At 63.2% G+C, this 21,618-nt stretch overlaps 5 protein-coding genes across 7 annotated transcripts in view; 3 read left to right on the top strand and 2 right to left on the bottom strand.

Moving 5' to 3' along the window:
- SPSB3 (splA/ryanodine receptor domain and SOCS box containing 3) overlaps positions 1 to 5,797 on the top strand; it is a 5,955-nt gene extending 158 nt beyond the window's left edge. The window contains exons 1-7 of one of the 2 annotated variants that reach the window (XM_007453569.1): positions 993 to 1,049; positions 1,182 to 1,319; positions 4,168 to 4,342; positions 4,424 to 4,611; positions 4,691 to 4,793; positions 4,871 to 4,996; positions 5,223 to 5,557. In XM_007453569.1, coding sequence (XP_007453631.1) covers positions 993 to 1,049; positions 1,182 to 1,319; positions 4,168 to 4,342; positions 4,424 to 4,611; positions 4,691 to 4,793; positions 4,871 to 4,996; positions 5,223 to 5,557 — 1,122 coding nt within the window. Of the gene's footprint in view, positions 1 to 992; positions 1,050 to 1,181; positions 1,320 to 4,167; positions 4,343 to 4,423; positions 4,612 to 4,690; positions 4,794 to 4,870; positions 4,997 to 5,222 lie in introns of those variants that run through there. The other variant, XM_007453570.1, reaches the window with a different exon arrangement.
- An 822-nt stretch (positions 5,798 to 6,619) lies between these two features.
- On the bottom strand, positions 6,620 to 9,791 carry EME2 (essential meiotic structure-specific endonuclease subunit 2). The gene is given in 12 exon segments (XM_007453670.1): positions 6,620 to 6,790; positions 6,878 to 6,976; positions 6,978 to 7,004; positions 7,006 to 7,069; positions 7,245 to 7,360; positions 7,534 to 7,627; positions 7,805 to 7,820; positions 7,823 to 7,895; positions 8,601 to 8,693; positions 9,105 to 9,241; positions 9,439 to 9,601; positions 9,714 to 9,791. Coding segments are annotated over 12 exon segments (1,131 nt in total).
- Positions 9,785 to 10,719, top strand: MRPS34 (mitochondrial ribosomal protein S34). Its single transcript, XM_007453571.1, has 3 exons — positions 9,785 to 10,110; positions 10,259 to 10,301; positions 10,389 to 10,719. The coding sequence occupies exons 1-3, from the start codon at positions 9,790 to 9,792 to the stop codon at positions 10,679 to 10,681; spliced, it is 657 nt and encodes a 218-aa protein (XP_007453633.1). The 5' UTR covers positions 9,785 to 9,789; the 3' UTR covers positions 10,682 to 10,719.
- Positions 10,720 to 11,269: 550 nt separating this feature from the next.
- Positions 11,270 to 12,300, top strand: NME3 (NME/NM23 nucleoside diphosphate kinase 3). The gene is made up of 5 exons (XM_007453572.1): positions 11,270 to 11,433; positions 11,512 to 11,642; positions 11,807 to 11,908; positions 11,973 to 12,085; positions 12,183 to 12,300. The coding sequence occupies exons 1-5, from the start codon at positions 11,388 to 11,390 to the stop codon at positions 12,298 to 12,300; spliced, it is 510 nt and encodes a 169-aa protein (XP_007453634.1). The 5' UTR covers positions 11,270 to 11,387.
- A 330-nt stretch (positions 12,301 to 12,630) lies between these two features.
- The window catches only part of MAPK8IP3 (mitogen-activated protein kinase 8 interacting protein 3), a 47,595-nt gene continuing 38,607 nt past the window's right edge, over positions 12,631 to 21,618 (bottom strand). Inside the window, exons 12-31 of one of the 2 annotated variants that reach the window (XM_007453574.1) lie at positions 21,412 to 21,493; positions 20,040 to 20,170; positions 19,570 to 19,626; positions 19,308 to 19,478; positions 18,646 to 18,772; positions 18,375 to 18,470; positions 18,129 to 18,287; positions 17,451 to 17,616; positions 17,009 to 17,191; positions 16,749 to 16,938; positions 16,520 to 16,639; positions 16,364 to 16,444; positions 16,214 to 16,281; positions 15,944 to 16,092; positions 15,387 to 15,558; positions 15,190 to 15,303; positions 14,960 to 14,998; positions 14,590 to 14,769; positions 14,327 to 14,476; positions 12,631 to 14,251 (exon numbers count right to left, since the gene is read on the bottom strand). In XM_007453574.1, coding sequence (XP_007453636.1) covers positions 14,130 to 14,251; positions 14,327 to 14,476; positions 14,590 to 14,769; positions 14,960 to 14,998; positions 15,190 to 15,303; positions 15,387 to 15,558; positions 15,944 to 16,092; positions 16,214 to 16,281; positions 16,364 to 16,444; positions 16,520 to 16,639; positions 16,749 to 16,938; positions 17,009 to 17,191; positions 17,451 to 17,616; positions 18,129 to 18,287; positions 18,375 to 18,470; positions 18,646 to 18,772; positions 19,308 to 19,478; positions 19,570 to 19,626; positions 20,040 to 20,170; positions 21,412 to 21,493 — 2,557 coding nt within the window. In that variant the 3' untranslated portion in view covers positions 12,631 to 14,129. The remainder of the gene's footprint in view (positions 14,252 to 14,326; positions 14,477 to 14,589; positions 14,770 to 14,959; positions 14,999 to 15,189; positions 15,304 to 15,386; positions 15,559 to 15,943; positions 16,093 to 16,213; positions 16,282 to 16,363; positions 16,445 to 16,519; positions 16,640 to 16,748; positions 16,939 to 17,008; positions 17,192 to 17,450; positions 17,617 to 18,128; positions 18,288 to 18,374; positions 18,471 to 18,645; positions 18,773 to 19,307; positions 19,479 to 19,569; positions 19,627 to 20,039; positions 20,171 to 21,411; positions 21,494 to 21,618) is intronic. The other variant, XM_007453573.1, reaches the window with a different exon arrangement.

The following is a 21,618-nucleotide window of genomic DNA, read 5'->3' on the forward strand; positions in this document are numbered from 1 at the left end:
CCGGCGCGCCTTTGTTCCTGCGGCGGCATCGGCAGCGGCAGGGCCGGGCGAGGCTGGCTAGGCGCTGCGCCGCAGGCCGGGCGGGGCGGCGGGCGGGAGGAACCCCGCAACCCCACCGATCCTGAGACAGTGAGATGCCTGATGGGGAAGCAGCCCCTCCTGCAGCGGGGTCAGTCTCGGGGCCGTGCATTGCGCGTGCACGGCCTGGCGCTTACTGTTGCTGCGGCGGTGGCGGGCGAGGAGGGTTAGGCCGGGCCCACTGTGGCCAGTTCCAGTAACCAACCCTGGTCTGCAGACGGGCTCCTATCCCTCAAAAGCTCTGCCTGCGCTAATTCACTGCCACCCCTCGGGGTCGTGGCAGGGCCCTCCTGGGGATTTCAAACCAGGGCAGAGCCGGGAAGTATATGATCAGAGAGGGCGACTTATTACTGTAAGTCGGGCATGGAAGTTGAGAGCCAAAGAGGGGAGGGGAAAGCGTTGTGGGGAAAGCGTTGTGGGCAAAGGGCTGTAAAGAGCTACCAGCCGGAACAGGGCCGGAACTTGTAGGCTTTGTAGGATATTGCATTTTATTCTAAGAACAGTGGCAAGCCCTGAGGAGTTAAAAACTCGTTAACTTAAAATTTTAAGATTTGTATTTCAAAAAAAGCTCGGTTGTAGTGAGTGAAGTGGGAGGAGCCAGAGCGAAGACGAGTTGTGTGCGGGTGGGGCAGGCAAGGTGGCAGCACGGGTGGAGAGGGATTCAGGACATGTTTCGGAGACGGTGTGGGGCACGGAGGGCTGCGAGGCCGTGGTGGGAGGGAGGAAAGAAGTGTTGGGGATGACTGCTGTGTGTCTGGCATGAGGAACTCGGAGGCCGTTTGTCAAAATGGAGAATGGAGGAGGAGCAGGCAAGGTTTGAGATGCTTGAGGGATGTGCAGGAGGGACACTTGCAATCCTGAGGCCGAGCTTGGAGAGGGGCTGAGCTAGGCATTTGAGAGTCGTGGATGTCAGGATGGCATTCCACACTCTCTACCTGGGTTTCATCAAGGTATTTGGACACGGGAGTGAGGTATGAGCTTGTGAAGAGAGTTCCGGACCCTGGGTGGGCTGGCACAGTCTGGGGGCCATGTGCAGGGGGTGCTGGGGGACCTACCGGTGTGTCATATGTCTTTCTCTGCTCAGACCTTGTGCCTTCTTCCAGATCCTGCCCACCATGGCCAGGCGCCCACGGAGCAGCAGAGCGTGGCATTTTGTCCTGAGTGCAGCTCGCCGAGATGCGGATGCCCGGGCCGTGGCTCTGGCAGGGTCCACCAACTGGGGCTACGACTCTGATGGGCAGGTAGGTTCCAGTGGGTGAGGTGGGCATGGCTGGACTAAATATTGCCTGAACTGAGACTGAAAGAGAAAGATGCCTCTGAGGGCAGAAAACAGGGCCAGGCTTGGCGAACCGTCCCCTGCGTGCACTCTGCTTCTGCTCCCCCAGGCTCTTCACACTGGTTAAGGACACACGTGGCCCTGGGTAGCAGGACCTCAAGGCATATACTATGTTCCTCTGTAGACTTTTTTCTTTGAAGAGGGTGTCAGTGGGTACTTTGGTCAGTTCATTTAACGAAAACTTCTCCATTTCATTTACCCAACCGCTTTTCGAGGGTAGCTGTTGTTACCTCTGTGTGCAACCTTCTGGACGTTTTCTCTGCCTGTTGAAGTCTGTACTCAACGTTTGTGTATATGCATCTAAAAATAAGAATTTTGATCTTTAAAGACCAACATTCCTGAGCCCTCCTGTGCTCAGGACCCTGAGCTCTGCAAGGCCCAGGAATACAGAGGCCGTGAGGAGGGCGGCTCAGCTGTCTGTCTGCAGTACAGGTTCCTGATGGACCTGAGAGGTTTGCAACCAGAGCCTCACCACGCTGACTTCCACCACAGGGGTGGGGTGGCGGGGCTGTGTGGCCTCTGTGCCTGCCGTGGGGGGCATGTGGGGAGGGCTTCACAAGTCAGTTTCCTGAACCTCTCAGACCAGAGCTGGTCTTTGGCTCTGCCCTGAGTCACCTCTGTTGTTTTCAGGGTGATCTTTGGGTGACTTGGTTCTGCTGTCACAGCCCCCCTGCCTGAGTGCCCTGGCTCAGCCAGGTGTCTGCATGGGGACAGGTGCCTATCCTCCCCAGCCCTCAGTGAGGGCAGCTGAGTCCCGTGGAAGCACCAGGGCTTGGGGCAGAATCGGAGGCGACATCCTGGGTCCCCTTCCTGGGGCCTCCCTTAGCTCCCTGCCTGGGCCAGCGAGAGGCCTCGGCCTGCATTCCTGTCCCGCCTCCAGCTTCCACTGACCACGTGGCCTGGAGCAGTCTTTTCTCCTGTCTGTCTCTGCCTCTCTGGCTCATGGCTGTGGGATGTGGGAGGCATCCAGGGGCTGGGGGTGCGGTGTCTGATACACACCTGTGGCTCATCCGGTCACCTAATGGGCCCAGAGTACTTGTGTGCACGTGTGGATGGAGAGAGCGTGTCACCCCAGCACCTTTGAAGGCTGAACACACGTCCCTGTCTCCGCTGCTCTAAGCTTTCCTTACAGCTTGCGGTGGGGCCGGGTCTGCCCTCTACACAGGGGGTTGTGTGCTGGGTGCCAAGCAGTGTGACCCCTGAGGCCAGCAGTGCTCAGGTCTGTGCCCCTGGCTCCTGACTCAGTGGGAAGGGATTGTCTCCTCTGGCAGCAGTGGGCCTGCCTTGGCTGGTGGGGGATCGCTCTTCCCTGTGAGCAGGGTGCTTTGGGCCTGCTGCCACTGTCCTTGCTGGCGTCTGTCTCCAACTGGGGCTCAGCCTCCTCGCTCCCTGAGCTGTCTCTGCCATCGGTTCCCAGAGCTCCTGTGTGGCACTTGGGGCTGAGTGTAATAATAAAGGAACTCAGTTCCGGTGGGAGGAGGCAGGTGAGCAGGACCCAGGAGAGCGTCAGGGAAGCCTACAAGAAAGGAAGAGGAGAAGGAAGAGGATGCAGCCTGAGAGGCTGAAAGAGCTTCTTTGAAGTGGTATCCAAAAGCCATCCAGGGACAAACAGACCCCCACTCCTGCCCCATGGGGACAGGGGTGGACAGGGCAGAGGAGGAGGCTGGGCAAGGAGGGGGTCTTATATTCTCTGATGAGAGTAAGTTTGTGGGCTTTGTTCTCAGGGCAGCAGGATTCCCAGGTCTGAATAGGTCACCCAGACCACTGTGCAGAGGGCATTTCCGGGGGGGCCAGAGCAGCACCCAGAGGCCAGGAGAGTGAGGGTGGCGGCCAGAGCCCCACCAGGACCCCAGGCAAAGCTGGGAGGGCTCAGAGAGCAGGCATGCAGAGGCTGCCTGCACCCCTGGGGCCTGAGACTCCAGGCCCTCACTGGTCGGCCAGATGTCAGAGCCTGGGTGGGTGTCTTGAGGGGCCCACGTGGCTCCAGAACAGGAACAAGGTGTACAGAGGCACCCTCGCTGGCCTCCAGGAGGGTCTGTGGGTCAGCTGGTCCCCGGAACCAGACCAGCTCAGCCTTAGCGTCTGGACCCTGGGCCAAGATCAGGCCCTCAAGGCTTGGAGTCCATTCTGTGAGGAATGAGAGCCACACGCAGAGGGCCAAGGCCCAACTGACTGTTTTCCTGCTGCAGCCTGAGACCATGGGGCTTGCTCGTCAGGGTCCTGTGATGGGGGTTGAGAGCACACCCTTGCACAGACAAGGGGGCCACGGCCTGAGACAGGTACGCAGGCCCTGCCATGGCCATTGGCCCCCTGGAACCCAGCTGCTGCCACGGGGAGACCAGGTGCCTTCATTAGGTCAGCAACGGACTTTGCTGTCATGCTCCCGTTTATCACAATCTAGATGTTCTCTGGCCAACGATGACTAAGCATGCAGCCCTGTCTTGGGGCTTATTAGTGGCTAGGCCTCCGGGGCCCTCTACTCCACTCCCAGGAAGCCACCGGCGTGGTAGGCCATTGGCAAGGAGGCCCCCTTGCAGCTCCTGAGCCAGAAGAGGTGTCCAGGGTCACTGTGGCTGGCTGGCTGAGCCCTTGAGACCTGAGGAGGCCCTTTGAGGCCAAAGCCCCAGATCCCTTCCTTGGGGCGTCCAGCCGTTCACCAGTGGGCCTGGGGTGGGTGGCAGAGCAGTTGGGGGAAGGGGTCGGTTGGGCCGGCGGAGGGCAAGAGGCGGGAACAGCTGGTCCTTTCCCCTCAGCACAGCGACTCAGATTCCGACCCCGAGTATGCATCTCTGCCGTCATCCATCCCCAGTGCCGTGCCTGTGACTGGGGAGTCCTTCTGCGACTGTGACAGTCAGAGTGAGGCCTTCTGTGGCAGTCTGCACGCCGCCCACCGGGGCAGGGACTGCCGCTGCGGGGAGGAGGATGAGTGTGAGTGTGGGGGCCTGCGGCGGGTGGGCGGACCTCTGGGCTGGCGGGGAGCCTGCCAAGCCTGGGCCTCTTCTCTCGCAGATTTTGACTGGGTCTGGGATGACCTGAATAAGTCCTCGGCCACCCTGCTGAGCTGTGACAACCGGAAGGTCAACTTCCACATGGAGTACAGCTGTGGCACAGCGGCCATCCGGGGTACCAAGGAGCTGGGGGAGGGCCAGCACTTCTGGGAGATCAAGATGACCTCGCCCGTCTATGGCACTGACATGGTAAGTGGCCGGCAGGGTTGGGGAAGGGGTGCCGGGCACCTTGGTCCCCAGCCCCCTCTGCCAGTTCTGCTGTTTCCAGATGGTGGGCATCGGGACATCGGACGTGGACCTGGACAAGTACCACCACACGTTCTGCAGCCTGCTTGGCCGGGACGAGGACAGCTGGGGCCTCTCCTACACGGGTGCGTGGGGCCCCCAGGGTGGGCGGGGCTGGGGGGCCCCGAGGCTGCAGGGCTCACCCCGACCCTGCTGTCCCCAGGCCTCCTCCACCACAAGGGCGACAAGACGAGCTTCTCCTCCCGGTTCGGCCAGGGCTCCATCATTGGTGTGCACCTGGATACCTGGCATGGGACGCTGACCTTTTTTAAGAACAGGAAGTGCATAGGTGAGGAGGTGACTGACACGTGCCCGCAGAGTGTGGCTGCCACTGAGCTCCTGGTGAGGTTGAGGGCCCTGAAAGGCCATCCTTGCAAGGCCATCCTTGCATCCCTGAGGTCTCAGGGTCCCCAGAACCGGGCAAGGCCGGGGGGTAGGTGGAAATCCCAGCATCCTTCGTCCCCTTAGGAGAGCCTGAGCTTAGGGTTCAGGCTGTGCCACCTCCCCACCCCCAGGAGTGGCAGCCACCAAGCTGCAGAACAAGAGGTTCTACCCGATGGTGTGCTCCACGGCGGCCAAGAGCAGCATGAAGGTGATCCGCTCCTGTGCCAGCATCACCTCCCTGCAGTACCTGTGCTGCTACCGCCTGCGCCAGCTGCGGCCTGACTCTGGGGACACGCTTGAGGGCCTGCCCCTGCCGCCCGGCCTCAAGCAGGTGCTGCACCACAAGCTGGGCTGGGTCCTGAGCATGAGCTGCGGCCACCGCAAGCCCCCCACGCCCTCGCCCATGGCCAATCCCAGCAGCCCCGAGACCCGGCGCTGCCAGAGGAAGCGCTGCCGAAGGACCTAGCTTGTTTCCCAGTGAAAATTGCCTTCTACAGCTGGGATGGCGTTTTCTCTGTTTCTCCCTTTCGACCACCCCCCAGGGCAACAGGAGAGGGAGGACTGAACCAAGGTTTGTCTCGGCTGCCCCCCTGCCACCCGAGGCTGGGAGAGGCCTTGCTACAGGGGCTCTGGGGCCATTATCCCTGTGATCCGGAGACCCGGACTTCCTAGTCTGTCTGCTTCCTGTGCCGGGTGTGGGAGCAGCCACTTTCCTTCTCAGAGTCTCTGGGGGAGCTGCTGCCCCAGCATGTCTGGACTCGGGCTGCAGGCCTGGGAGGCTGGTCTGCTGCCTGTGAGGAGGACGGCTTTGTGAGAGGTCGGCTCTTCCTGCTGTCGCCGCCGGCCTTGGGTTTTTCTTAACTTGCTTTGCATGTTGTCAGCTGCTGTTCCTCTCGTCTTGAGACTGAAAACGACTGTAATAAACTTAGAGTTTATGTCTGATGCTTACATACCTATGGAATGAAAGGGGTTGGACTGACGCCTGGGGCTCACAGGTGTCCACAGCTTTTCTCCTGTTAGGGGGAGGGTCACAACACCCTTGAGGAGTCACGGCCTGGTTCTCTTTTCTCCCTCAAGACCTTGTCTTAATACTTCTCCTTTCTGAAGGTGCCCACCTCCCCCACCCCCGCAGCCTCCAGGTGACCAGCGTTTGCCCTGTGGGGCCCTGAGGTGCTGCCCAGCCCTTCCTGCCTGTCGTAGCTGGCTAGCAGCCCCTCTGCCAGTGTGTACAGGGCCCAGGGCATATGAGCCCTGCCCTTATCTTCTCCAGACCTTCCAGCTGGCTTGGCATCTCCTGGAGAGAAAGAATTTCCTCTTCTGCCCATCCCAGTTATGCAAGAACTTTCTCTGCTGCCCTTCCTGCACCCCCATCTTAGGGTCACACCTGCCTGAGAGCTCCGGTGCAGGTCATACTGGGTTTCTTGCTCCCACACACCACCGCTCGTGGTTTCTAGTCTGTTCCCTGGGCGGGCTGAATTCAGTCCTGCCAGTAGGTGGGAGAAGGGCCCGTCGGGTACCACAGGCGTGGTCAGGAGCCCAGGTCCAGCGGGAGGTCGGGGATGGTGGTCGTCAGGAAGAGGCAGATGCAGCGGGAGAGGTCAGGTCCCAACCTATGGGGCCGCACACCCTTGCCCATCCTCACAGGGAGGTCAGCCAGGAGGGCTAGGCGCCCCTGCTCCATGCCACAGGCCACATACACCTAGGGCGGGCATGGGGATGGGCGGGGCAGGCCTTGGGGGAACTGGCCTCCATATCTGGGAGTCTGGTTGGGGGGCGGGGGGCCCACCTGTTGCAGAAGGCAGGGGGAAGGGAAGGTGGCAACAACAGCATTGGCCACAGCCGAGCTGACGCAGTTGAACTGCCTGATCTGCTGCCACCAGGCTCCCCCGCAGGCCGGTGCCATCTCTTGCCACTCTTCTCGGCTGCTGCCCAGCGCACGGTGGTGCAGAAGGAAAAGGCCCCAGACTCCCGGGACTGCCTGGGAAGGGGAGGATGCAGGGAAGTGCCTAGACTCTACATCACCTCTCCTGAGCGCCCTGCCCCCAGCTCAAAAAAACCCTCAGCCCCCTCTGCTCTAGAGGCCAGAGAGGTGCCACCCGCCCAGCACTCCCATCCCTCCCGCTGCAGCCCCCAGCAGGGTGAGGGTCACACACTTGAAGGGACGCTGGGTGAGGGCCTTGGTGAAGGCACACACATGCTAAGTCAGCTCCTGCCAGGAGGCCACCAATAGCACATCCACGTTTGCCCAGAGCTGCAGGAGCACCAGGGCGTGAGAAAGAGATGAGCCCGTGGGTGTGGGTCAGAGGGTTCCCATGGGGGACACCCAGCTGAGACCAACCCCACGTGCCACCCACGTGCCAAACCAGCCCCTGCTGGGTCTCAGAAAGCAGCCCAAGGGCCAGAGCCTATGCCAACCATCTGGCCCAACCCAACTGTCCTCACCTCCTCCACTTCGGGCCAGCCAACTGCCACCTAGGCACGAGCCACCACTAGACGCTCTGGCTGCCATGTCTCCTGGGTGCTGGACTGGTAAGACCTATGCAGAGGTGACCGTCCCTCTGGCTCCCCACCCTCCATGAGTTCTCCTCCTGCCCCTAGAGCCCACCCAAGAGAGAGGGTTAGCTGTGACACCAGCCCCCAGGGCCACCCCTGCCTTTTGCCCGAACTCTCCCATCCCAGGCAGGCTGGCTAAGGGTGTTAGGGTGATTGGTACCACAGGTAAACATCAGCCCAATGATAGCCAAGTGGAGGCAGGCAGGGCTCTCAGGACTGATCCAGGGCACAAAACAGGTTGGGCCACATGTCTGCAAGCCAAGAAGGTTTACCATACCTGTTCCTCGGGGGCTGCGGCAGGCGGGGCCCACCGGCCACCACCAGTTTGCAGGAAGCAGGGGAGTGAGCCCAAGAACAACCCCGCGGTGCTGGGAGGAAACAGGGGTGGACTCCTCTGCCCAATCAGCTCTCTTTAGAAAACCAGCTCTATGCCTCCCACATGATCAAGAAGATCTATGAAAGAACCTGGGCACACCCCAGGCTCCTAGAAGAGTTGGACTCAACCCTCCTCCCCATTCCTGGTCCACCTCTGCACCCCAGCCTGGCACTTGCTTGACATACACAGGTGCTTGATAAACGGAGAACCTTGAACTCTGGGACCTGGCAGAGGGTCTAACCTAATGACACTCTGGTGCAAACATCAGCTGAGCAATCCCTATTTCTCCCGCCAGGCGGCAGCTGAGCCATTGGGTGTCACAAGGTGGACTGCACAGCCAGCCTGCAGCCCTAGTCCCCAGGCCCCCTCTCAGCAGTTTACCACCTGACTTCTGACTCAGTTCTCAAGAGAACCCTCCTTATCCTGGCTTCTACCCTCAAGAAGCAGTCGTGGCTCCCACCTGCTCCCAGGCCAAGAGCCCGGCTGGCTTCCCCCATCTCACCCACAACATCCAAAATAGGGAACTCAACCCCTCACGATCTGTGGTCAGGGATTACTCCTTTCTCCCTCCCTCCCGCACCTGGGTCAGCTGGACAACGCCCTGCAGAAACTTCTCAGGCTCCAGCAGCAGCAGCCGGTCCTGCTCATCCGCAGCCCACACCTCAGGAGGCACCTGCGGGAACATACAGGGCACTGTTGCCCACCCTTGGCCTCGTGCACCCTGGGCCATGGCCTGGGCACCCCAGGAGTCCTGAGGCTTGCGCAGGTTCTTCCCGGACTGTTCTACAGAAACCCAGCGTCCCACCTTCCACTGAGACTAAAAGCAGCGCAGGTCTGCCAGGCAGCAACACCTGTGGCCACAGCCTGGATGGGATGGAGCATCAATCAGCAGCAGCTGCGTTCAGGCTCTGGATCCCAGCCCGCAACTTACCAAGAGTGGCCTGTGCATCACTCACTCAGCGTTCCCTGTTCTCAGTTTACTGGTATGTAAAACGTGCACAATTGCTGCAGCTGCCTCTCAAAAGAGCTTTGTCACATAAAACACCCAACCCAGGGCTGCATTCCGTAAACCCAGGACACTCACACTGAGGGAGCAAGGGTCTGGCTTCACTCTGCTCCACCTGAGGCTCCATGCAGGGCGCTCGGGCTCCACGCGGTACTCACAGCTCAGGGCGTCCAGAGCCTCCATCAGGATGTCGGCACCGGCATCTTCCAGAATGGCTGGATGGGGCAGAGGGACAGTCAGCTGTCACTCCTTTCCCCCACGACAGGACACTACTTGGGTGGGGACAGCAGCCCCACAGCCTGCACAGCGTGTTACCAACATACTGATTCCCGTCCGGCTCCCAGAGCGCAGATAAACAAGCTCCCCGAGGCCGAGCTCCCCACCCCGGGCCGCTGCCCGCGCCCGCCCGCACCTGGGTCCACGAGCACCGCCAGGCGCTGCACGGCTTGCTCGGGCCGCAGCACCTCGGCCGCCGCCCTGCGCTCCTCCGCCGGGTCCCGGACCCTGGCGGCGGCCTCCTCGCCCGCGGGGCCCTGGATGTCCGAGTCCGAGATCTCCCAGGTCGGGGGCTGCAGCTATCCCCGGCACCGGCGCGAGCCACCAGCCCTCCCAGACCCAGCCCTCGCCATGGCCCGCCCGGCCTCTTCTCCCCTTCCGGCAGCGCCCGGACGCCTTTGCTGGGGACACCCGCCGCTTCCGGCGTCGGGCGCGCCCCGCGGCGCGCGGTGGCATCTTCCGGCCAGAGCGCGGAGGCTGCCCGGCCATGGCGCGGAAGAAGGTAAGGCCGCGGCTGATCGCCGAGCTGGCCCGCCGCGTGCGGGCCCTGCGCGAGCAGCGGGAGCGGCCGCGCGATTCGGAGCGCTACGCCCTGGACTACGAGACGCTGACGCGGCCGCACTCGGGCCGCAAGCTGCCCGCGCGAGCCTGGGCCGACGTGCGCCGCGAGAGCCGCCTCCTGCAGTTGCTTGGCCGCCTCCCGCTCTTCGGCCTGGGCCGCCTTGTCACGCGCAAGTCCTGGCTGTGGCAGCACGACGAGCCGTGCTACTGGCGCCTCACGCGGGTCCGGCCCGACTACACGGCGCAGGTGTGTGCACGGTGCCCACCCTCAGCTCCCGGCACCGCGGGGCACCACTGTCTCCCCTGCGCGCGACTTTGTGGGACGGGATATCCTGTCGCCCGATCCCTGGGCAAGCGAGCTTTCTGAGCTGATCTCCTTCCAACTTGCTTTGCAGAACTTGGACCACGGGAAGGCCTGGGGCGTCCTGACCTTCAAAGGTAAGGCGTCCAAACCGGTGGGGAGGCTGCCGGCAACAGATTGTTCCGCCAACGTGTGTGCAAGAAGCCTCGTTCTTCTTTCCCCAGGAAAGACGGAGAGTGAGGCTCGGGAGATAGAACAGGTCATGTACCACGACTGGCGGCTGGTGCCCAAGCACGAGGAGGAGGCCTTCACCGCTTTCACGCCGGCGCCGGAGGACACTCTGCGCACTGTGCCCTACCCGCCGCTCCTCCGCGCAATGATTCTAGCAGAGCGACAGAGAAATGGAGACACCAGCACGGAGGAGCCCATGCTCAATCTGAAGAGGATACGCATTGATCCCTGGGACTATCCTGAGAACCAGGAGTCGAAGAGAAAGACCAAGGGCACTGCAGTCTAAAATGCCAGAGCGGGCAGGCTGCCGCAAGGGTGCAAGGCAGTGGCCACCATTTTCGGTTACACCTGAATCAGCCCCCTGGGAGCTTGGATCCTACCTCCCCGTGACTTGTTGAGGTTCTACATTTTCTTGGAAAAGGGTGGGGTCAGACCTTGCACCTTGTGTCTTTCCTCTGTCCCCGCTGCCCCAACACTCAGATCTGACTGAGGGGGCCTCTTAGGAGGTGGCTGCTGGGGGAAAGCCGGGAGCAGCAGGGCCCGCAGGTTTGGAGCCCCGCTGCTGGCTCCTGTCACTTCCACGCTGGCTTCCCTCCCTATGACCTGTTGCATCTGCCGGGACCCAGGTAGAAACTGAACGCGAATAAAGGCACATGAAGCAGCCCTGGGTTGTGGCTTCTTTGAGTTTGGGGTACCAAAGCGGGCTGTTGGCAGGTCTGTGGGGGAGGAGCAGGCTGACACTGCTGCTTACGGCCGGGTGGTGAGAGGAGTTCCGCGCAGGCGCCCGGTGGTGGGGAGACCCGAGGGGATTCGGGAGTCACAGGCGCGGCCGCAGAGATCCCGGCGTCGGCGTGAACGACAGTCACCCCCTCTCCGCGTCCACCGAGGTGGCGGCGCCCGGCGACCAGGCGGCTTTAAGCACAGGCCCCGCCCCGGCCCGCGCGTCTCCCCCGCCCCGGCCCTCGAGCCGCCCGAGCCCTGTTGCCGCCATCATGATCTGCCTGGTGCTGACCATCTTCGCCAACCTCTTCCCGGCGGGTGAGCGGCGCGGGCCGGGCGGGGCGGGTAGGGGGTGCGGCCGGGTCTGATGCGCCCCGACTCCGGCGGTTCCCACAGCGTACACCGGCGTGCACGAGCGCACCTTCCTGGCCGTGAAGCCCGACGGCGTGCAGCGGCGGCTCGTGGGCGAGATCGTTCGGCGCTTCGAGAGGAAGGGCTACAAGCTGGTGGCGCTGAAGCTGGTGCTGGTGAGGGCCGGGGTCCCCAGGCGTGGGGAGCGGGACGGGGGTGTTGGGGAGGGGTCCCCGGGCGTGGGGAGCGCGGCGGGGTGGGGTGCAGGGGGAGACGGGGTCCCCGCGCGTGGGGGATGGGGGTCCCAGGAGCACGCGTCCCTTCCCCCCTCCCTCCCCAGGCGTCGGAGGAGCTGCTGCGCCAGCACTACGCCGAGCTGCGTGAGCGCCCTTTCTACGGGCGCCTGGTCAAGTACATGGGCTCCGGGCCGGTGGTGGCCATGGTGAGTGCTGGCTGGCGGGAGGGCGGCGCGCTGGCCCCGTGCTGACCCCGTACCCCGTCTGCAGGTGTGGCAGGGTCTGGACGTTGTGCGCGCTTCGCGGGCGCTCATCGGGGCCACGAACCCGGCCGACGCCACGCCCGGCACCATCCGTGGCGATTTCTGCATCGAGGTCGGCAAGTAAGGCCGGTTCCAACTTCCCGAACCGGGCTGCGCGGGGCTCTCTGCCCGAGCTGTCTGCTCCAGGCCTGCGCTCACCCGCGCCTCTCCTGCACAGGAACGTGATTCACGGCAGCGACTCGGTAGAGAGCGCCCGCCGCGAGATAGAGCTCTGGTTCCGCGCAGACGAGCTCCTGTGCTGGGAGGACAGCGCCGGGCACTGGCTGTACGAGTAGCCGGTCGGGCAGATGTGCCCGTCTGCAGTGGGCTGTGGGTGATTCCACATCCTCCAGGCCCCGGAGGTGTGCACACGTGTGGGCCCAATCCCTAGGAGCTCAGAATACCCTTCCTGTGGCAGGGGGCACAGGAGGGCAGGTGGTGCACGCGTGCGGAGCTCTGGTTGCGACAGGCCTTCCTGTCGGGGCTGAGGTTCTCAGGAGGCCCAGCACGTCTGGAATGCAGCAGGGTGCCACCCTAGTACTTGGCTTGTCCCAGCACTTTTTTTTTATAATAAATTGAGGAAAACTTTTGTGCTCGAGTTGGTTTGGGCTCAGGGACACAGAAGCATGATGTTAAGACGTTTATTACTTACAGAGCAGATATGTAGGTTCACTTGCAGGGCCAAAGCCTGAGGAGAATCGTGTCACCCAGTTGCACCCACCCAGCTAACCCCCGAGTCACTTCAGGCCCTGTGAGGACAGACAAGGGACTTGACGTACATCACAGTGGAGAGTGGCAGGGTGGTGGGGAGAAGCCTTGCAGCTGCTGGTGGCTGCAGCGGTGGCCAGCTGGGCTCGTGGGATGGCTGCCCAAGATCTGTGCTTCTCTGGTGGGAGGTGGGTGGGCAGCAGTGCCTGGGGCTGCCCTGATCGGTGCCTCGAGGAACAGGAATAAGGCCTGGCCAGGTGGGGGAGTTGGCAGTCCAGGGCGGTGCCCCTCAAAGCGGGCACGCGCCATCGCCGAGAGCCGGCTGGAGGCGGCTCCTGTCCTTAATTCTTGGGCCTCTGCTCGGTGGCCTATCATCAGATGCCCTCAAGGGAGCAGGCCACACCGCTTATCCCTAGGCACTTAGTAGCGTGTCTTGGGAGCTGGGCTCCTTGGAGACTGCACAGGAGGCAGGCCCTGGAGCACACCTTTCCCCATCACCCTGAGGCTGAGCCTACATCCAAGGACTGACCCTGGGAGAGACCAGGGGCCTCCCCTTCTTCCTGAGGCTTGGGCCTGCCCTGGCAGCCTGAGAAATTCCACCCTAGGGGCTTCCGGGAGGGGTGGGACTCAAGGGGCCTGCTCCTACAAGGTGGGTGTTCACCCAGGGAGAGTTAGCAAGGTCAAGGGGAACACAGGTCAGTGAGGGCCGGTGAAAGCCCGCCACACAGGACGATCATGGGGCTTGAGCGGGATGAGGTTGTGTGTCTGTCTTCTCAGGCAGCTGCCCCAGGGAGCCTGGTTACATGCTTTCATGCCAGTTCCCAGGGCAGTAGGGATGGGGGAGGGGGAGCCCAGGGAAGGCTAGCAACTGGGCCAACTCCCTGAGTGTTGGATCCCCACTCCCATGGGCAGCAGCCAAAGGCAAGTGGACTCAGGGTGGGAAGACTCAGCGGGGTGAAGTCCCTGCTCGACTCCCTGGAGAGATCCTGGGAATGAGTGACTGGAGTGGGGAGCCCAGGGTGGAGCTCGGAGCCACCTGTAGGGGCTTCCCTGGCCCGACCCACCCTGGGGTTCTGCCTCGCTCTGGTCCTGAAGTGCCCTCGGGCCTGGAGGGCTTTGGGCTGGGTGCCAGCCAGGAGCTGCTGGGGAGAGGGTGTCCCAAGAGGCTCTGCCCCTCCCTGGTCAGGACGCCACCCCACTACCCGCTCCCAGCCAGACCCTATGCTCTCTGCCAGCTCATGGGGAGGCCCGGACCGAAGGTGAAAGCTGCAGGTTGAGAGGCTAGAAGTGGGGTGGACGGGCACCTGGCTGCCTGCGGGCAGGCTGCCCCCTGGGTGGGTGGTGGGCAGGTGGGCGGGGCTGTATGTACACGTGGCAGGTGGCATCAGGCGGGGTGGGGTGGTGGCAGGCCGCAGCCTCACTCGGGGGTGTAGGACACCTGCCACACGATGATATGGCTGCGCTCGGCCTTGGACAGCAGGGGCTTCACCTGGCTCACATCCCCTGCACCCTCCTCGGGCTCATCGTCTTCTCCGTCACCTGGAGAGAGCACAGCTGCCATGAAGGGGCCACCCCTGTCCGGGGACACCTGGGGTCCCAGCGGCACCCACTTACCGATGCGGAAGTCAATGTAGCCCTCCCCGCCGCTAAGCACCAGCACGTTCTTCAGCTTCTGGGCCTCGGTGTCAGCGGTGGGGGCAGTGGGTCCGGGGCTCTCGGAGGGGCTGTCGAGCACGCTGCCGTTCAGAGTGGCCAACACGTTCCCTGTCATCGGGGCACAGGGACCTCAGCGGGGCAGCCAGAGCCCCCCCCCCCAACAGGCTCCTGAAGGGATGCCTTGGCTGCAGCCCTGTGGGGAGTGGGGCCCGGCCCCTCACCTGGCACGGAGACAAAGAATTTGACAGCGTCACGGTGCCCGTGGAAGCAGAGCTGAGCCTGGGCCATGGAGCAGTAAGGGATGAAGCTACTGGCTGATTTGTCACTGCTGTCGTCTCCGTACACGTGGATGATGCCTCCTGGGCGGGCCCCCTCCCCAGATGTGGGGGACGACTTGTTGGCTGGAGAGAGAGGGTCCCGGAGGGGCTGAACCTGCTGACTGGGAGGACCAGTTTTCCAGCAGCCAAGGGCAGAGGGTGGGGCCTGCCTGGTGCCAGAGCCAGTCAGAGGGGCAAGGGCAGCCTCAGCCCCCAGGGTGTCCACAGTGGGGGGCTTCCTTCTGAGAGCAGGAGGCAGGTGCTCTGGACTTACCTCGGAGCCCCAGGAGCTGGCCTCGGTGCAGGACCACAGCTGGGGGAGGTGAGGGGCAGAGCATGGAAGAGAGAGAAGAGAAGTCACAGGAGGGACTGGCTGAGGAGGGCTGCGGATAGGGCAGCCCACGTCCTCCTCTGTCCTGGCAGAGTGCACCTGCCCCTGGGACCCTGACATGCGCCTGTGAGTGGCAGCCAGGCCATCTCTACAGATGTCTGTGGGTCACTCACTCTCAGTCAGCGGGATGGAGATGACAACTCCGTTGCCGGTGCCCACCCAGAGGCGGTTGCCTGCGATGAGCAGGGCTGTGATGCGCACGAAGGAGAAGCCCAGCTTGCCTGTCCCTGGGGGTGGGGGGAGGCGGGTCAGCAGGGCAGGCTCGGGGGACCCTCCTGCCCCCACATGCCCGGCTGGGGTGGCCCCTCACCCAGCATCTTGCTGACGTAGGGCTCAATATCCACGTCCTGCAGGTGCTGGTGAGTGTGGGCGTGGTAGAGCCGCAGCGTGGAGTCCAGGCGGATGGACACCCACACCCCGTCGCCAATCCACGCCAGTTGCCGTACCTGGCTCTCCCGCCGTGGGTGGGCGTCGAACGACTTCTGTGGGGTCAGGGCAGCCCGTCAACGGGGTGGGGGGCCCTGAAGCTGCCATGGCCAAGAGTCCCTGAAGCAGCTCATGGGCACCTTTCTAGGGCCTCTTTGCTCCCTTGGGTCCTGGCTCCTAGGAGGAGCCCCAGCACCCCAGCCCCACCCCACAGCAGTGCCTGAGGGAGGTGCGGGGGGGCCCATTCAGACACCGATCTGCTTGTTTCAGAGAGAAGCAGCAGGTGGGCTCCAGAAAGACAGGCATTCACAGCCCAGCTGCCCTTTGTTGGCCCATGACCTTGGATGAATCAGTCGCTTCCCTAAGTGCATTTCCTTTGACCCTATGAAGCCCCCACCAGAGTCCATTAGAACGTGTGTGGAAGCCCCAGCCTGCACTTGCCTCAATCTGCATCGTCTTGGGCTGGATGACATGCACCTTGTTCTTGTAGCCGCACCAGACGCGGTCATACACGACGGCCATGCAGCGGATGGAGTGGTGTGGGTGGCCCAGGTCCATCAGGTGATAGTTGCTCAGGTCCCACTGGCTGTCTGTAGAGAGCCCGCGACCCCTGCTCAGGCCTGGCCAGGCCACCTCTGCTCACGGTGCGGGTGGTTCACGCCCTGCCTGGATGTCAGATGCTGCTCCCCCACCCACCGTGCCAGGCCTTACCTTCACCTCGGTGGAAGATGGCCAGGGTCCCATCGGCCAGAGCCACCAGCACTCGCCCTTTTACGTGCCTGCAATGGGAAGGTGGTGAGCCAGGCTCAGGCCTGCTGCCCTCGGCCCTCCTGACCCCGGCCCCCAGCGGGGGTTACGCACACTAGGCTCAGCACGGAGTCCTTCAGCTTGATGGAGTGCAGACACTTCTTCCAGTTGGCCACAGCCGAGTGCACGTAGAGCCTGTGGGAGGAGGCACGGTGGGTGGGGGCTCGCCCAGGGGACCCTCTCCACCCCGGGCCCCAAGGCCCAGCCTACCAGCCGTTCTGGGCTCCCAGCCACATGGTGGGTGCAGCACTGCTGCTGGACCCCACGGCGTCCCCACTGGGCTCCGGCTCAGGCTGCACACCGCTCACATCTGTCTCCAGCCCGTTCTCACTGCAGGGAGGATGGCAGCTCCAGGGCAGCCCATGGAAGCCTGTCCCTGCCCACCTCTACCAGTCCCCGCACCCCCCCTCCCCTGCTGCCCCATCCTGAGAGAGCCCACCTGTCAGGCTGGGTGCTGGGGGGTGGGGCAGGGGCCGGGTCGGTGAAGACGTGCTCTGTGAGGGGCCCAGGCCGCACCGCAGCTGCCTCTGCCTCACTGGGCCCAGAGTCTGGCACCTCCGTGGCCTCCGTGGCCTCCTCCGTGGACTGAGATGGGTTGACCTTCCCATTGGCGACAGCAGCCACCTCCCCTGTGGAAGGGAGGGGTGAGCTTGGCTGGGTGAGAGAAGACGGCCGCCCGGGCTCAGGCCCAGGACTCACCCTGGCCTTTGTCCAGCACTGGGGTGTCCCCACGGGAGGAGCAGTTGCTGCGCGGCACGTTGCAGCGGGTGGCACAGCCCACCAGGGTGATGCCGGCCAGCACGCCATCTGCACTAGAGTCCTCAGGGTTCACGTCGCTGTCCAGGAAGATCTCCCCCGGAGGGTAGTCACCATCGCTGGCCGCTGGAGGGAGAGTCACAGCCCCGTCACCCCGTGCTGAGAAGCCCCCATGACAGGACCCTACCCAGAGCTCCAGTCCCGGTGAGGGTGCAGGGGGAAGGGAGGGGCTGTTTGTGATGCCACCCCATCTCCTTGTCACCGTGTGAGCGTCACACAGGGGTCTCCTCCCGCATCATTAACAGGACCAAGCAGAGAGCTCAGACAGCTCCTCCCTGGACGCTCCGCATTGACTCCCGGCCAGCAGCAGGGGCCCAGCACTCACCAGGGATGCTGGAGATGCATAGGACGTGGGCATTGCACACGGTGAACTGGTCCACGACGGTGCCCGGCTGGTTGGCATCGATGATCACCACTTTGCTGGTGGTCAGGGTGCTGGTGAGGATCCACACGCGGCTGGAGGTGGCGTCCGCCTCGGGGAGCTCCTTTGCCTGTTTCCGAGCACAGGGACGGGCTGGTGCCTGAGCGCTCACTACCGTAGCAGCAATGGGGGGCGAGTGGGGGGGATCTTGGAATCTCAGGATCTAGCCTTACCCGTGGCCTTAGGGGACCTGAATGTCCTCCCTTGTCGCCAGGACGGTGAGAACTCAGAACTGCACATTGTGCCTAGGTCGTGGCACTCACGGCCTCCCTTCCTCAGAGGAAGGCTGAGCTCCCGCTGGTTAAGTCACTGGACCCCACATCAAGCCGGGACAGAAAGTGAAGCCTCCAGGCACTAAGCCCCTCACACGGCTCCTGGGCAGGCACAGACCTGCTCCAGCCTGGCTGCCCTGAGCCTCCGCTCCTCCTTGCTGCCCCACCCACCGGCAGGGGACCGGGCCACCCCAGTCTCCCGCCACTGTCCCCAGCTGTCCTCCGTTTCTGTCACTCCCACCCAGACTGGTCATAGCAGAGCCATCGGGATGGCAGAAGCAGAAGGTGGCCCTGGCCCTGCCACTCTGACCTTCTTCTTCTCGGGGGACGCGTGGTTGCTCTTGGTCTCTCCTTCTACTTCCCGGTCGCAGGTCAGAGGGTCGCGGCCTGGCACAGGCTTGACTCCATTCCCGGGGTCATCCTCACTCAGTTTCCAGCCGCTCAGGTTGACGCCCGCGGCACACCACAGCTGGGAGGACAGGGCCGTGAGGTCTGGCCTCATGGGCTTCTGGGGCAGGGGGACCTCTCCCAGCCTCGCGCCTTCCGCGGGGCTCACCTTCATGGTCGGGTCCTTCTCCACCAGAGGGCGGCAGTACACGGGGACCGGCACGTTCTTCATGCGGGTGTCCTCCTGGCCCCCGTTGGGACTCAGCTGCAGGAACAAGGCAGAGGGGCGCTGTGGGCGCCAGGCCTGGCCGGCTCACATGTGTGGGGCTGCAGTCCACTATCCGGTCCTCCAGGTTTTGGATTTGGGGCCCTGGGCGCGTATGGGGCTCCCCAGGGGCTCCCTGCCTGCGGTGCCCCCCATGCTGCCCTGCACCCAGCACCTGCTTGTACTTGGCTGGTAGGCTCCAGCCACAGGCCTGCAGCCGCCCGTCGTCATTGCGCACGTGCTCGCGCACCTGGCGGTACTGCTCACGCTTCTGCTCCCGCCTTGCAGAGGATGTGCAGTCGCTGGCAGAGGAAGGGCAGGTTACTGCGTCTGCAGGGAGCACGCCTGCCGCCCTGGAGCTCTCCCTCCTGGACCTGGACCGTCCCTGCCGGGTGCCCATCTGACGGCAGGGGGCTCTCCCCAGCTCTAGGCTTGGAGGCCACATCCAGCCGCTGCCCTGGGCCAGCTGGCAGGGACCCACAGCCCTGGTGGCACCTGAAATGGCTGCGGGCTGCCTGCTAGGGGTCACCCGAGGAGCAAGGCACAGGCCTCTGGGACTAAGAGGAGGGACTGTGGGGGAGCGCAGCCTCTGCTGAGGGACATCCAATGCTCCCACTGGGGGTGGAAGGGTAAACACGGTGTGCACGGAGAGGTCGTGACCCCTGATGCCTGGTCAGTGTCCTTCCCACTACGGACCCCATCCCCTGAGCACAGCCGCCAGAGCAGCAAGGTGGAAACCGGTCCTGCTTCAGAGCCTGGAGGGGAGGGGCCCTGGGACACAGGGACTCCCCATGTGCAGGCCAGCGGGGAAGGGCAGGGCAGGCCTGGGAAACTCACTCATCTGGGAAGAACTCCAGGGGCCGGCTGCCGGTGGAGATCTGGCACATGGCGTGGCTGCGGCGCTGACTGAAGCCGGCCGTGGTGGGTGACTTGTAATGGATGTTCACGGAGGGGTAGGACCGCTTGGCTGGAGGGGGGCTTGAGGAGGAGCTGAAGAGGCGGCTGAAGCTGTCAGCCGAAGCATAGGGGGTGAGGGGTGGCCTGAGGGGAGACCTCCCCAGCGGCCACTGCCAGTGACCTCCCAGTGCCCCCAACTCACAATTGCCAGATGGTGGACTTCTTCTTCTCCTGGACAGATGGGTGCTCTCGGGATGCTCTGCAGGGGAGAGGCCCCACTCAGCCATGCCCACCCAGTCCAACCAAGCCCCCCTCTCACCGGGCCCCTCTTGCCTCCCTTGCTTGGGACCCTCCCCATGGACACACGGACTGGAGCATCAGACAAGAGGGGGTCCCAGGCGAGTCACCCGTAACTTCCTAGAGAGACCCCGGTGCACTGGCCCCAACAAACCAGGTACATCCACTGGCCAGGGCTGCACCAGAGGCCCAGTTCTGCTGGCCCCCTGCAGGCTTCCACCAGGGATGACCCGACACCCTTAATTCTCCCGGAAGAGAGGGAGGTGTAGGGGTGGTCAGCCTCAATCCCATCCCCAGGACCTCCTAGAGTGACCACAGCTCACAGATGGAGATGGGAGCGTGTCTTCTGGAGCCCACAGGAGCCGGGAGGCCCACCTGATCATCTCAGTCCACCGCACGGCCTCCTGCAGCTCCATCAGCCGCTCCTTGTACTGGTTGCGCTCCATGAGCACGCGGGCCATCTCCACACGCGTGAAGCGGCGGCGCTGCGCCATGGGGATTTTGTCCTGCGGGGAGAGTGCCGCTGCTCAGCCAGCGAGGGGCCGCCTCCGGGAGTGGGCGCACCCGAGGGCACTTTCCCACAGAGCTTCAGGCAAACGCGGTGGGGAGGGGTGGGCACAGGAACAGGAGCCACCACCCCGAAAGGGCCCCCCTTCTTTCCAGAAGGTCACATGACACACTCGAGGGGTACGACACACACAGTGTGTTTTCCTACAAGCTCCCAGACACCCTGGCAATCCCAAATGCCACCCGTCAATGCTAACAGGTGGGACTGGCCCACGGTGGCATAGCAGGAAGAAAGGTTCTGGGGAAGGTCTGGCGAGCAGGACCCTGGTCACTGCCTCGGAGCTGGACACTTGTACCGGCGGATCTGCATGGGATCTGCTGTCCCTGGCACGACTGTCTCCTTACGCAGCCCTGCCCTGGGCTGCCCTCCCCTCGTGCCCCCACCAGCTGGCAGTCGGAGGTCACAGGAGCATCAGCAATCCCAGGCCCCCCACCAGGAGATCAAGGCACCAATCGGGTGCCCTCCATGCCCGAGTGGGAGGGCCTTGAGGAGCCGCAGCTGCCTAATACACGTGCGGCTTTGTTTTTCCTATAGTATTTGGAGGTGAGGGGCTGCGCAGGATGAGCAAGGTGAACAGCTAGTTTCCCAAGTGACTGCTATGGGATCGGCATCCTGTTACGTGCATCCCACAACCCCCAAAATAACAGTGGATGAGTGGTGAGGTCGGCGTCCAAACTTCACCTTGGCTTAAAAGACCCATGCCTGCTCTCTCTGTAAGGAAGGCGGCCAGGTTGCTAGGCTGGGGCCCCTATTCTGGAGAGGATCTGGGAAGGGTAAAGACCCTTACAAACCCTTCCCTACAGCCACTCCTAGGGCTTTCCTCAGAACATTCCATGCATCTCCGGGGGTTTGTGAGGACAGTTGAGGCATCTGAGGGCCTCAGGTACTCAAACTGTTCTGTCTGGGGGGCAGCAGTTGGGCCGGTAAGCAGGGAGACCCCACTTGTGACAGTGCAATCCACATCTGCTAGGACCTAGGTGAGGGGGCATCCCGCAGAGAGGGGGCTGGTTCTGACCGTACAAAGTCACCGGGGCAGTGGGGTGGTGGGGCTGCTGCTGGGTGCAGTCATCGCACAGGAGGGGTAAGCAGGAGCCAGAGACCCAGAAGAACTAGCACATCCCCGGGAAGCCCGCCCACACGGCCCACCCCCCATGCCCACATGTTAATAGTGGAATATACCAATTCTGTACAGAGATAGCTGCTTACATCCTCCACCTCTTCTTTGGGTTCACGGTGGGCAATGATGGCCTCTGACTTCACTCTACAGGATGAGGAAGGAAGCGGGGCAGGGTGAGGGCCCCACTGGGCACTGGCCCAGAGGATGTGTCCCACCTCTCAGCTGCACTCAGGGCTCTCCCCTCAGGTTCTAGGCCCTGAGCATTCCTG

The sequence above is a fragment of the Lipotes vexillifer genome, unplaced genomic scaffold (genome assembly GCF_000442215.2).
Source record: "Lipotes vexillifer unplaced genomic scaffold, Lipotes_vexillifer_v1.1 scaffold914, whole genome shotgun sequence".
Taxonomy (NCBI): Eukaryota; Metazoa; Chordata; class Mammalia; order Artiodactyla; family Lipotidae; genus Lipotes; species Lipotes vexillifer.